The sequence below is a fragment of the Peromyscus eremicus genome, chromosome 8b, assembly GCF_949786415.1.
Source record: "Peromyscus eremicus chromosome 8b, PerEre_H2_v1, whole genome shotgun sequence".
Classification (NCBI taxonomy): Eukaryota; Metazoa; Chordata; class Mammalia; order Rodentia; family Cricetidae; genus Peromyscus; species Peromyscus eremicus.
The window spans coordinates 18,638,142-18,651,516 of NC_081424.1; the positions used below are offsets into that span (position 1 = coordinate 18,638,142).

At 44.7% G+C, this 13,375-nt stretch overlaps 1 protein-coding gene across 1 annotated transcript in view; it reads left to right on the forward strand.

The window, feature by feature from the left end:
• The window catches only part of Dcbld1 (discoidin, CUB and LCCL domain containing 1), an 80,875-nt gene that overhangs the window by 24,090 nt on the left and 43,410 nt on the right, over window positions 1–13,375 (forward strand). Inside the window, exon 2 of the mRNA XM_059272988.1 lies at window positions 3,801–4,013. Within this exon, the coding sequence (XP_059128971.1) occupies window positions 3,801–4,013 (213 nt within the window). The remainder of the gene's footprint in view (window positions 1–3,800; window positions 4,014–13,375) is intronic.

Genomic DNA, 13,375 nt, shown 5'->3' on the forward strand with positions numbered 1-13,375 from the left:
AACCCCAAATTTTTTAACATAATAATCATGTTGAGGTCGATTCATACAATTGTACCTTGTTTTATTTTTAAGTAATTTTAAATAGGGTCTGACAATATAGCCCTGGTAGGCCTAGAGTTAATTGTATCGACAAGGTTGATCTTGAATTTGCATCCATCTTCCTGCCTCTGCCTCTGTAGTGTGGAGGTGATAGGTGTGAGCCTTACCCAGCTCGTTCTTCATTTTATATTAGTGTGTTTTGTTTTGTTTGCGGTGGGGTATTACTGCATAGCTCAGGCTGGCTTTGAATTCCTGGTCTTCTGCCTTAGCTTCCAGGATGCCAAGCTGCATGCACCACCATGCCCTCCAGTTCTATGTTCCTAAATTCTTTTTTCTTAAAAACTTGCTGTTATGTGTGCATGAAGTACCCCCGGTTCGTGTGCGCTCGCGTGTGTGTGTGTGTGTGTGTGTGTGTGTGTGTGTGTGTGTGTGTGACAACTTTGAAGAATCACTTCTGTTCTTCCACTATGGCATCTGAGGGTAAGCTCACGTCCTCCAGCTTGCTTGGCCCTTTACACAAAGCCTTCTTAGCAGCCCTGTGTTATCTTGAAACATTTTTGCATCCTCTTGTTAGAGAAGAATTGCGCAGACTGAAAAAGAGCACATTCAAATGGCCAGCGGCGACTCTGCTTCTTGGTGGCTGTGAGGTTTAGTTGTCTGTGGAGTGGGTTGTTATGTGTGGTTGTTTGTTTTCACACTTGTTAACCCAGGGTTGGTTTTTCTGGATGTTCAAAATCAATCTACACTGGTAGAACTGTAGCACGAATTGTTAGAAGGTCCTACTAATAAAATCAAACCTGAGGCCAGTTATTGGGGTGAATACTGGAAGATCAGAGAGACAGAACAGGCCATAGCCACCTCACCTCGCCAATTCCTCAGCTGATCCTGTTTCCTCAGACTTGAAGCCTCTGTGAGTCCTCATCCAGAATGAATCTCAGCTGAACTGCTGCTCCAAAGCCTGAAACCTTAACCAGCCAAAAGCTTCTAGTTTCTGGTCTTCATGCCTTATATATCTTTCTGTTTTTGCCATCACTCCCTGGGATTAAAGGCTCACTTCTTGGGATTAAAGGCGTGTGTCACCATGCCTGGCTGTTTCCAATGTGGCCTTGAACTCACAGAGATCCAGAGGGATTTCTACCTCTAGAATGTTAGGATTAAAGGTGTGAGTGTCACCATTTTTTAGCCTTTGTATCTAGTGGCTGTTCTGTCTCTGAACCCAAATAAGTTTATTAGGGTGCACAATGTTTTGGGGAATACAATACCACCACATAGGACAAGGAATAAAAATGAGTAACAGAGATCCAGGGTGCTTACCTCCTTTAAAAGGACAGGAATCATTTCTCTAGACCTGTGAGAGATCTACTCACGTGACTGACATAACTTCTAGTTTTCTGGAGAAATCATAAATTATGTTTTCTATTAAAACCTTTGAAAGCAGACAAATAATTCAAAGCCCTATTTACTATACGCCTCTCCCTAGTAAAACTTTTAACTTTATAATTATAACTGCTCAAGAGCCCAGGGAATTTAGCTATCACCCCAGAGTTGATAACCAAAGTGATGCCTTGTGTTCGCCTCCCTGTCTGCATCAGCCTTAGCCTTCCGGTCACTTGGACTCAAAACATCCAGTATTTTGTCTCCTCATGGCTTTCCTATGTAGCTGTGTAAGCCTTTTCTTGCTTCCCGTTCTCAGCCCCCCTCTGTGGGCTTCTTCCCTCACTCCGTCTTAGAGCAGGATCCAGCTAGGTTAATCCTCCTTTTCTGATACCTGCTTTGTTTATTTGTTTCTGTGTTTTGAGACAGGGTCATAATGTATAGCCCACACGGTCTTTGAACTCACTGTGTAGCTCAGGTTGGCCTTGAGTTCCTGGTCCTCCGGCCTCAGCATCCTGAGTGCTAGAATTTAAGGTGCGCTTTACCACACATTGTTTCTCATATTCTTTCTTTGTTTCCATACTCAGGAAGTTCTGTACCCACCAACTTCTCTGCCTAAATCTCCAGGTTTCAAAGGTGTTTTTTTTAATCATCACAGTCTGACATTTTCCTGTGGCACCGCCTCACGTGTTGTTCCACTAAGACTGACCTTCTTCCGGTCAAGCCCTTCTTCCGGTCAAGCCCTTCTTCCGGTCAAGCCCTTCTTCCGGTCAAGCCCTCCTCCTGGCCCTCAGCATTGGCTGCTGATCTGGCATGGGTTCTGGAGTTATGCAGCACTTTTAAAATATCTTTCCTCTGTTAATCATTTGGGGTAGAAACTGCAGAGCAGGCAGGAAAGATCTAGAATAAAGGAAGAATTTGGGTGAACCCTCCTCGATGGGGAAAGGCCTGGGAATGAAGGGCCATCCAGATTCCAGTGGAGCTTTCTCCCCGGCAGAGAGCCACAGCGTGGAGACTCTTTGGTTTTACCGCCTCAGAGAATTCCTACAGATTCCCTACAGATTTCTTCCTTCCAGCTGCCAGAGATTCTTCCTTTCTTCATTTGTTTGGGTCTTTGTTTGATTTAATTTGGTGTTGGAGAGTGAATCCGTTTCATGTATGTTAGGCAGGCTCTACCCACCTTGCTCTGGTTGTTGATGCTCTCCCGCACCAACCTCAGCTGATGTGTGGCCCAAATGCAGTGTCGTCCATTCACCTTGCAGCTGGCGTGGTTCACGTGCCGTTAGATATGTGTGTCTGGTCGTTCATTTGGTTACTCATCAGCTGGCGCGATCTGTTGTTTAATTGGTGGACTTCACTATTCAAAATAATCTAAAGTAACTTCTTGTTTTAGCAAGTTACTTATAAAATTCGTGAAAATGCATTCCCTTGCCTTTCTCCTTCATGCTCCTTTTTTTAGCATTGCGTTTAGGCTTCTTGATACAGCACATATAGCCTAGAATGGTGGTTCTCAACCTGTGGGCATGACCCCTTTGGGGGTCCCATGTCAGATATCCTGCATATCAGATGTTTACATTATAATTCATAACAGTAGCAAAATTACAGTTATGAAGTAGCAATGGAAATACTTTAATGATTGGCGGCCAGTACAACAAGAGGAACTGTATTAAAGGGTCACAGCATTAGGGAAGTTGAGAGTGACTGATTTAGAATTACAATTATTAATGAAGGACCCAAGTTCTATAAAGTGGCCCTCGCTGGTTTTGTATGATTTCCCCAGTAGTTAATACCATGTCTAGCATTTTCCGAGCACTCCACACAGTAAAACCTTGATGTTTTCTGATACCCCGAGTCTACGAGAAATCTTGGGATCTGTGACTGTCACAGTAATTGAGACATAAATATGGAATGGTTGTTCAGCTAAGAGATGTGTACCTAAACAGAATCCTGTCTGTATTAGTCTACATTCTAATGGGAGCGTCTTGTATGCATTATTTCACTCAGTAGGACCACTCTGAAGTAAGTTATAAATTATTATTCATGGACTTTAGGGTGGCTTGACAAATGTGTGACAAGAGGCCAAGGCCTTTTGAACAAGTTTAGATGGGCAGATAGATAGATGACCAGGAAAACAAATGGCGTGTTTCCTCAGGGCTGCGCATTCCAATTCAGAGTATGAAACACTCAATCCACCACGTTCAGTAGGTGAACCTGGGAACCAATGAGATGCAGCTGCATAATTCATTTTCAGTCTTCATTGTTTAGCCCTTCCTTCTCTCAGGAAAAAAAAAAAAAAAAAGAAACACTTGACTTGGAGAGTGGAGAAGACTCTTGACCTTGGTAGGAATCGATTGCACTTAATGTTTCCATTCTTTCTTCTTTACCAGGTGATGGCTGTGGGCACATAGTGACCTCTCAGGACAGTGGCACAATGACATCTAAGAATTATCCAGGGACTTATCCCAATCACACTGTGTGTGAAAAGATCATCAGAGTCCCGAAGGGGAAGAGGCTCATTCTGAGGTTGGGAGATTTGAACATCGAGTCCAAGACCTGCGCTTCCGACTACCTTCTCTTCACCAGTCCAACAGACCAGTATGGTAAGGAAGGAGGTGTGGTGTCCCGTGGGTGTGGAAGAATTGAGCTGAGAGAATGGCTAGCGGTCTGTTGGTTAGCAGCAAGAGAGGAAGCAAAACTTGCTTTGTGTAAACTCTCTGCAGGGTAACGTAGATCCACTTGCTTCATAAACTGAAACAGTAAAGGAAATATTAAATGTCTGCCTCATGTGTCTCAGAAGATTGGTTTGAATTTCTGTCTTGCTGGAAACCGAATCGGAAGTGTGGCATTTGGCTAATACATACATTCATTTATTTGGCCGTTACTTACTGAGTAGTGACTGTGATTCAAATGTTCTATGGAGAACTGGGTTATATGCAGTGAATAAAATTCCTCTCATGGAGATTACTCCTGGAGAAAAAACAACTGCGTTTATAACATGACAGGTGGTGAGAAAAAAAGAAGGAATCCTACAGCAGGGAAGAGCATGTTTTATGATCATTTCTTTCAGTGGGGTGGTCAGGCGGGCCCTTCTCATATGGGAACACTAGAGCAGAGACAGGTGAACTGAGGGAATGGACTCTCAGGTAAGAACAAAGTCAGTGTTCAGAAGGGACAATAGTGTAAAGGGAATTTTCCCAATGACCTTTGAAATTCACTTTCTTGTGCTACGAGTACTCTGTTTATGCCTGAGATAATCGAGATAATGGTCTGTGGTGGTTAATATCGATGGTCAACTTGACAGACTATAGAATCTTACCTTGCTGACAACTTTCTGGGCATGAAAATTCCTTGAGGTGGGAAGACTCACCCAAACTACACACTGAATAAAAGAAGAAGCCAGAGCATCTGGTACTGTCTGCTTCTGGACTGTGGGTGCAATGTGACCTGCTGCTTCCCACTTAAGCGGTCAGACTTGCCTTGAACTGTGAGCCAGAAGAAACCCTTTCTCCTTTAAGTACCAAAGACAAACTCTTGACCAATCTGTCATCTACATCTTTAGATACTTAAATTTTTTTGAAACAGGGTTTCTCTGTGTAACAGTCTTGGCTGTCCTGGAACTCACTCTGTAGACCAGGCTGACCTTGAACTCTCAGTGATCCACCTGCCTCTGCCTCCCCGAGTGCTGGGATTAGAGGCGTGTGTCACCACCACCCGGCTGGATTCTTGACTTTTTTTGAGACAGGGTCTCATGTAGTCCAGGCTAGTCTTGAACTCACTGTAGCCAAGGACGATCCATCTATTTCTATAGCGATGGAGCACTGGGATTATAGGCGTGAACTGATGCGCCCAGGTTATTTGGTGCTAGGGATCGAACCCGGGTCTTCGTGCATGCTGGGTAAGCACACTACCAAATGAGCTATATCTCCAGCCCTTGGTTCTTGAGTTTTGTTTTTTGTTTTTTGTTTTTTTGGTTTTTCGAGACAGGGTTTCTCTGTGTAGCTTTGCGCCTCTCCTGGAACTCACTTGGTAGCCCAGGCTGGCCTCGAACTCACAGAGATCCGCCTGGCTCTGCCTCTCGAGTGCTGGGATTAAAGGCATGCGCCACCACCGCCTGGCGGTTCTTGAGGTTTTTAAGAAGTGGATTCTTTACTAGGAAATGGGTACTGAATTGTGATTTGTTATAGTGATAAAAGATAATTATTCCTCTTTAAAGTTTTTCTTTATAAAGTTGTGTTCATCTTTACAAACAGGATTTATGTTCTTAGAAATGAGCATGTTTGGTGTATGTTGGACACAAGTAGCCATTACACACAATTTCTAGAATGCCCACATGCATTCTTGGGTAAATTATTAATTTCTTAGTCTACAGATCCACGGAGCCACCCTGAGATTTGGTAGCGAGATCAGGACTACACAATTGGATCGTTAAGGGCTGAGAGAAGAATCTGGTTCTATGTTTTGTGACTCCAAGACCCACATTTCCTCCCATCATCTAAATCATTGGTTCTCAACCTTCCTAACACTTTGACCCTTTAACACAGTTCCTCGTGTTGTGCTGACCCCAACCATTAAATTATTTTGTTGCTACTTCATAACTGTGATTTTGCTACTGTTATGAATAATAAGTAAATATCTGTGTTTTCTGATTGTCTTAGGTGACCCCTGTGAAAGGGTCTTTCAACCCCATTGGGTTGTGACTCACAGGTTGAAAACTGGTGATGTAAACAAAGCCTGTGAGTGGGGAAGGGTTGCAGGTAGGGCAGCCCAGGTTTGTAATCCCAGCACTTGGGAGGTGGAGGCAGGAAGATCAGTAGTTCATGGTCATCCTCTGATACATACTCAGTTCAAGGCTTCCTTGTGCTGCATGAACCCTGTCTTCTTGGCTAGACCAGCCCATTATTATGCTATGCAGTAATTTTATCTAAAACACACGGAAAAGTAGTAGTTTAGTTGGTGATGATAAGACAACATGTTTAATGATGTTCAGAGTTCTTCTTTTGTGGCTACTTTAAAAATTTCCTTTGATGAAAACCACTAGCCAAGCATATGCTTTAACTGAGTTAAAATAGACCCTGGGTCAGTTTGAACCTCCCCTAGGAATGCAGAAAGACAAGCAGAAGCACTCTGTCCTCCTGGAACCTGAGCTTAGGCAGGGGCCAGCTCTGTGTCCTGTTGCCCTGTCCCTGGGAAGATGTAGGGCATCCGCAGCACTGTGGCCACAGGGTCCCAGGGACCCATAGCTGTATTAGAGAATGCTCTCTGAAGTGCACCTGGGAGGGATCACATGTTCTGGAATGACTCCTGCAGTTCTAACAGTTTCATGTGTGACTGAAAACCTGGGTCCTTTGGTTCAAACAGTTCAGTACTTTTTCATTGACCAACTAAGTGTTAAAACCCACTGGTAAGGGACATTAAGACTCAAAGTTGTTGGGTTTTGAATGTAGGATTAATGTTTTGAAAAAGAGTAACATTTTCTGGCATGAGTGTTGGCGAACTATGCCAAGAGTCCACATTCTTGGAATGTGCTCACATTAGCTGTTGTGAATATGCCCAAATTGTACAGGTTTCGTTACTGGGCAGTTAACTTTTAATGGTTCATATACTTGGTTCATATACATTTTTAACATTCTTTAGGGGGTTGGGGAGGTGGTTCCATGGGTAAATTAATTGCTGCACAATCATGAAGGCCCAAGTTTGGAACCCCGGAACCCAAGTAAAAGCCAGGCATGGAGGCAAGTGCCTATGACCCCAGCATGGTGGAGGCAGGCAGGTCCTGGGAGTCTGATGGCTACCCAGTATAACTCAAACAGGTTCATTAAAAGACCCTGTTTCAAAGGAAGGTGGAAACGTGGTCAAGGAAAGACATCTTAGCATCAATCTCTGGCTTCTACACCCCCACCTCCCACACACTCAGGAATGCAACACAGACACACACACACACACACACACACACACACACACACACACACGCACGCACACACACACACACACACACACACATGTTCTTTGCGCCAAGATGAACAGTCAGTAAGTGGGAATGCACCACTCCATCTCATAGGAATTGGGTAGATACACACTGGAGATTGTTGGTATTCAAAAGCCTATGTAGGGAAGATGGAGTGGGGATTGATGTCGTGTGTTAGGACATGGCTGATCCTCCAGTGCAGCCGTCAGTTAGAAGATACCCGTCTGAGTTTGGGTTTCTATTGCTGTGATGAAACACTATGATCAAAAGCAACTTGGGGAGGAGAAGTTTTATTTCAGCTTACAACTCTCAAGTCACATTCCCTGAAGGCAGGAATTAAAGCCGAGAGGCCGTAAAGAAATGCTTGCTCTCCAGGATTTGCTCAGCCTGCTGTTTTTACAGCCCAAGACCACCTGCCCAGGGGTGGCACCACCTACCTACAATGGGCTGGGGCCTCTCACATCAGTCATTAATCCAGAAAAGCTCCAGACTGCCCTACAGGCCAGTCTCAGTTTCTCTCAATATTCTTGTCTTCCGAACTCCCTAAGGCACGAAGACTCCACAGCTTTTCCAACCCACTGTTGTGAAGTTCTTCCACGGTCTTCCCCAAAACATGGTCGGGTCTGTCTCAGCAATACCCCATGAACCTTGTACCAATTGCTGTCTTAGAGTGTCTATGATGTGATTTAAAAAAAAAAAAAAAAAAAATGACCGGAAGCTACTTATGAAAGAAAGGGTTTATTTCAGCTTACCGCTCTCAGGTCACACTCCGTCACTCAGGGAAGTCAGGGCAGGAACTCAAGCCAGGAACTGGCTTGCTCCCTACGGCTTGCTCAGCTTGCGCTCTTACACACAACAGGACCACCTGCCCAAATGTGGCACCATTCACCATGGGCTGGGCCCTTCTACATCAACCATTGATTAAGAAAATGTCCCCAACAGACTTTCCTACAGGCCAGTTTTATGGTGACATTTTTTCAATTGTGGTCCCCTCTTCTCAGATAACTGTAGCTTGTGTCACAAGTGACAAAAGACCAAACCAGGATGGTATTTTTATGTGTGTGGCTGAGTTAAGAAACTGACCCTGCTAAAGGCTTTTGAAGTAGTGAAAAAATTGGAACAGTTGATTAAGCCAGGCGTGGTGGCGCTCATGTTTAATCCCAGCACTCAGAGGCAGAGACAGGGCAGAGTCCTGTGAGTCAGAAGCTAACCGGGTCTTTATAACTAGTTCCAGTCCAGCCAGGGACCCTGTCTGAAGAGGAAGGAAGGAAAGAATGTTGGATGATGTTCAGGATCAGAAAGCGTTTAGCTGCCGTGGCTCCCGGGTCTCCTGTAATCAAGGATTGTTCCTCAGCCTGTCTTTGTCTTGTGTGCTACCCAGTTATTTTGTACAGTGTCTGTCAGGTTAACTTGCTTTGATGTCCCTTGTGATTAAATTCAGATGCTGCATTTTTAACCCGCATAAGATTATCCCTGTCTGTCTGTACTGAGACAGGGTCTCACTGTAACTCAAGCTAGACCGGAACTTAACTGTAGCCCAAGCTGGTTTTGAATTCACTCACAGCAGCCCCATTGCCTCAGCCTCCCCAGTGCTTTGAGTACATTCAAGACCCACCACGCCAGGCATAGTCCTACTTCCTAAAGGAATCTTTAGCTCAGCATGGTGACACATGCTCTTACTTGGGAAGCAGAGGCAGAAAGATCAGAGTTCAAGGTCATCCTCAACTGCAAAGGGAGTTTGAGGCCAGTCTGGACTATAAAACTCGGTCTCAGAAAGCAAGTGACTAGAATCTAAACCAATATGAATGAATAGATTGTCACTTTTCATTACCAGAATCTGTGAGTGGCATCTGCTTTCAAAATGTGAAGTATGATGTCAGCATCACCTTTCTTTGCCTCCCTTTTCAATGTCTTCTCCAGTGGGGTTTGTTTTGTCCCTCAAAACTGTACCGTTTCTAGGTTATTTCAAGCAAAGTTTCTTCCAATAACCATTTTGTTGTTATTCAAATAGAACAGTATAGAATGAGACATTGATGAAAAACATCTGATATTTATTTATGTCTATAAAATAGCAGAAACTCTATTCATTTCAGGGAATGAATACATTTACTTGGAAGCATACAGGTCGAGTGAGCATCCCAATCTAAAATCCATATCACAAATTGTACGGTTCGGGAACTTGTTCCCTGTCAGGACACAGAGGGATGGGATAGGATGGGATGGAGAGACGGCTCAGCAGGTAAACGGTGTACCATCAGAGCCTGAGGACCAGAGTTCAAATCCCCAGAACCCATGTAATGCCAGGTGAGTGTGTGACAGCCCATTCATAATCCCCGTATGCAGAAGGCAGGGTTGAGGGAGCCCCAGGAGCAGATTGGCTAACTAGACCAGCTGAATCTGTAAGATGTGTGAGAGACTGACTCAGCAGATACGGTGGAGAGCAGTCAAGGGGGACTCTCGGCGTCTGCCTTGGGCATCCGCATGCACTTGCATATGTGTGCACAAATAAGTCAATGAAAGATTGGAAAACATTGTGGATTTCAGAGCACTTTAGGTTCTAGGTTTGATGTGAGGCATGCTAGGCTGATCAAAATCTATACAGATACCAGGATGCAGAAGCCTCCTTCCCACCATCAGACACTTAGTCCCAAGCACTTAAGATAAGGGACAATTAACCTGTATTTCTTCTGGAAAAACTTCCTGACCCGCCCCCCCCCCCCCACACACACACCTCCTTGCCAACCCCCAGTGTTTTCTAGGCCACCTAAGATTATCTTGTTAAATATTGTCATAATATTTTCTTATTTTAAAAATGGTTGTATTCTGTGCAGGGCATGGTAGCACATGCCTTTAATGCTTGCACTTGGGAGGGAAAGGCAGGCTGATCTCTGAGATCAAGGACAGCCAGGGCTATACAGAAACCATGTCTCAAAAACTAAAATAAATAAGTAAATAAATAAATAAATCATTGTGTGCTGTCATCTGCAGAAACATGGTAGTGTGGAATTCAGGCTTCTTACTCTCTGGTCTTCTATGTGTGGTTTGTATCCCTTGACCCCACCCCAATTCCCCTATACATACGTGTTTTCCCTAAATGCATCATGTTAGATTTCTGAAGGAGCATAAAAAGAAGCAGAAATCGATTAGAGTTGGATCTTCAGCGGACAAGACTGTACTTCTTATTAGCACATGTAGTGGGGAGGGGGTGCAGGTGAGGAGGCCCCCGGAAACCGAGGGGTCTGCCAGGATAAAAAGCTGGCTGTGGCCCTTTGTAGGGGCAGGGTGTGGGGCTTGGGAATGAGGAAATTGTTGCAGTATCGGGAGGGAGCTGACTCCCTGTCTCCTGCAGTCTCCCCCTCCTGAAATTGCTTACCCAAGGCAAGACGACTGTCCTTTCTGTGATAAGCAAGACCATCTTCAGACTCACAGAAATCTGTTTCACAACCAAGGAATATTGACTCTATCGCTTCATACAGCTTTGTGCCCTTTGTATTTGCTGATACTTCCTCCTCCCCCAGTTTTCGGGTTCCTTCTAACATAGGCACGCACACACCTTTCCCTCCCACCCCTTAAGTTCCCAGTCCAGGACCACCTGTTCTAGAAAGCTCTCTGATGTCCTGCAGCTCCTGTTCCTCCCTCTGTGCTGTACTCTGAACCTATTTCAGATGTACGGGGCAGTCATTGCAACTTTACCTGAAGTGTTGCTGTTGCCGAACGAGTCATTGCAACTTTACCTGAAGTGTTGCTGAGCTGGGAGGACCCTTTATCCCTCCTTTCTCATCCTTTGAGTGTTTATCATAACCCTGCCATCATTCATTCCAGATGATCAGTCAGCATTGGCTTGTAGCTTGATTTTTAGCAAATATATAAAGCTGGCTTCTTCCAAAAGAGAAAGTTGAATGTCACTGTATTGACACCAGTGGAGGAATCACACTTGGCTTTTCCTGTCTGCAGATACCTTCACTTAAAGAGAAGCTTGGTTTCCCATCCACTTACTGGGTGGAAATCCATGAAACAGCATTAGAGATGCATGGGACCCAGCACCGGCTGTGTGAGTGTCCCCGCGTCTCCTGTTACTAACCACTGTGCATAAGGAAGAGGCCCAGGAACTTGCTTAAGCTCACTTAGCACTTAGGGATTCAAGTGGGCATCTGACTCTAAAAGTTTGCTCTTAATTAAGCACCGCACCCTCCCAATTCAGCTTCGCAAAGGCCATCTGAGCTCTTGTGTGGCACTTGCTGGAGGAAATGGGTGCTTCATTGGGTCTAAGCTGAGGCTGGGAGAAATCAGGCACCCAGCTTCCTGGTAGGATTACTGTGGGAAGCCCGGGTGGCCTGTGATGGAAGGAAACTGTAGTCAGTTTGAGGAATCCTGTTTTGCTCTGTGCTTTGAGCCGTAGGGAAATCAGGAAGTTCAAAGGTCGGTCTACATTTCCTGTACCTCCACCCCCAACATAGGTTTTTAACTGTTGTCAGTGACAAGTACCCCGGTAGGGCATTAACTGTTAATGTTTGTACTGCACTAAAAAAACGAGATAATGGAAAACGTAGGAAATAACAAAGAGTTTTCTCACTCATAAGATTTCTCAGTTTAGTCTAAGTTTTAGCCAGGTGGTGGTGGCGCACACCTTTAATCCCAGCACTGGGAAGCAGAGGCAGGTAGATCTCTGAGTTCAAGGACAGCCAGAGCAACACAGTGAAACCCTGTCGAGGAAGGAAAAAAATTTTTTTGTTCTAAGTTTTCAGAATGGTAGGTATTTATAGCATGCTGCAATAGCATCTCGTCATTATGATTCTTGATTTTTTTTTTTTTTAATTCCAAAGAGAGAAAGCACAAAGCCCATAAGTCACTGTTTCGAAAATAGTTGTCACAGGCACTGGAAGTAAATAATAAAATTCTTCAGCTTTTGGAAGTTAAAAATACAGAACCTTGAAAGGAATTTCCAGCATAGAAAAGGCTGGATTTGCCTAAATGGTCTCCTCTAGGTATTTCATTTACATAACCATCGTCTCCAGGGGGCCGGAGAAGCTATGTCGCTGGAAACACGGATTCATTTGCCTGCCACCCTGTGTGAAGGATGGCTTGGTAGGGTGCTGTGCTGATTTGGGAGACATTTCTTCACTCTTGTGTCCCTGAACCCCCAGGAGAGCTGCACCTTTGTCTGGGAATCTGTCTGGCTCACTTGTCATGTGTTAACTGATTTTTGTCTGAGAACCAAGAGACCAAAATTTCGTGACTATGGTTTTAATGGCACAATCCAGGGATATGCCCTTTTTTTATGCTAATTCTCCTTTTTAAGGAAAATGGCCCTGAAAATTCTATAATTTTGTACAATGACCTTGGTGCAATTAGCAAGCCTGGACAAATCCCGCCATTTGACTGCATTGAAAAGCAAATGAAAAATGGATAGAGCGCTAACTGCAGCTTCAGCATTTCTGGAGAGTGTCTGATCAGCATGCCCCCCTCAGCACAAAGCCGGACCACGCTGGGGACCACTTTCCTGGCAGCTGAGAGTGCCTTGTCGCTAACCCTGCCAGGGGTGTTCCCAGGGAAGGCCACTGAGCCCCACCAGGCATGTTCTTATCTGTCCTGAAAATTATACATGTAGCTCAGAAGGGGCTCCGTACGACTAATGAGGGGTTTGAAAAAGGAGGCTTTTTGTTGTTCCTTTTAATTTATGACAAACCTCGAAGGAGGTAGGTTTTCATTTGGGGTGTGTGTGTGTGTGTGTGTGTGTGTGTGTGTGTGTGTGTGTTTCCACTGACACTGGCTATAGAGGGGAAGGAGGGAGTTGTGTTCTTAATGTTATGCATGGGACCCTTTCACCCATAAAATAGTGGCTTGGTTATTCAGCTGCAAGAAAAAAAACCACTTACCCACCAGAAACGACCTGGGACTGTTGGTAGCTTCACTCTCAATGCCTTGCGATGCCAAAGACGAAGCAGCCTGTGGAGAAGAGCTATGAGCCGCTGCACACATTGCCTGGAACCTTCCATG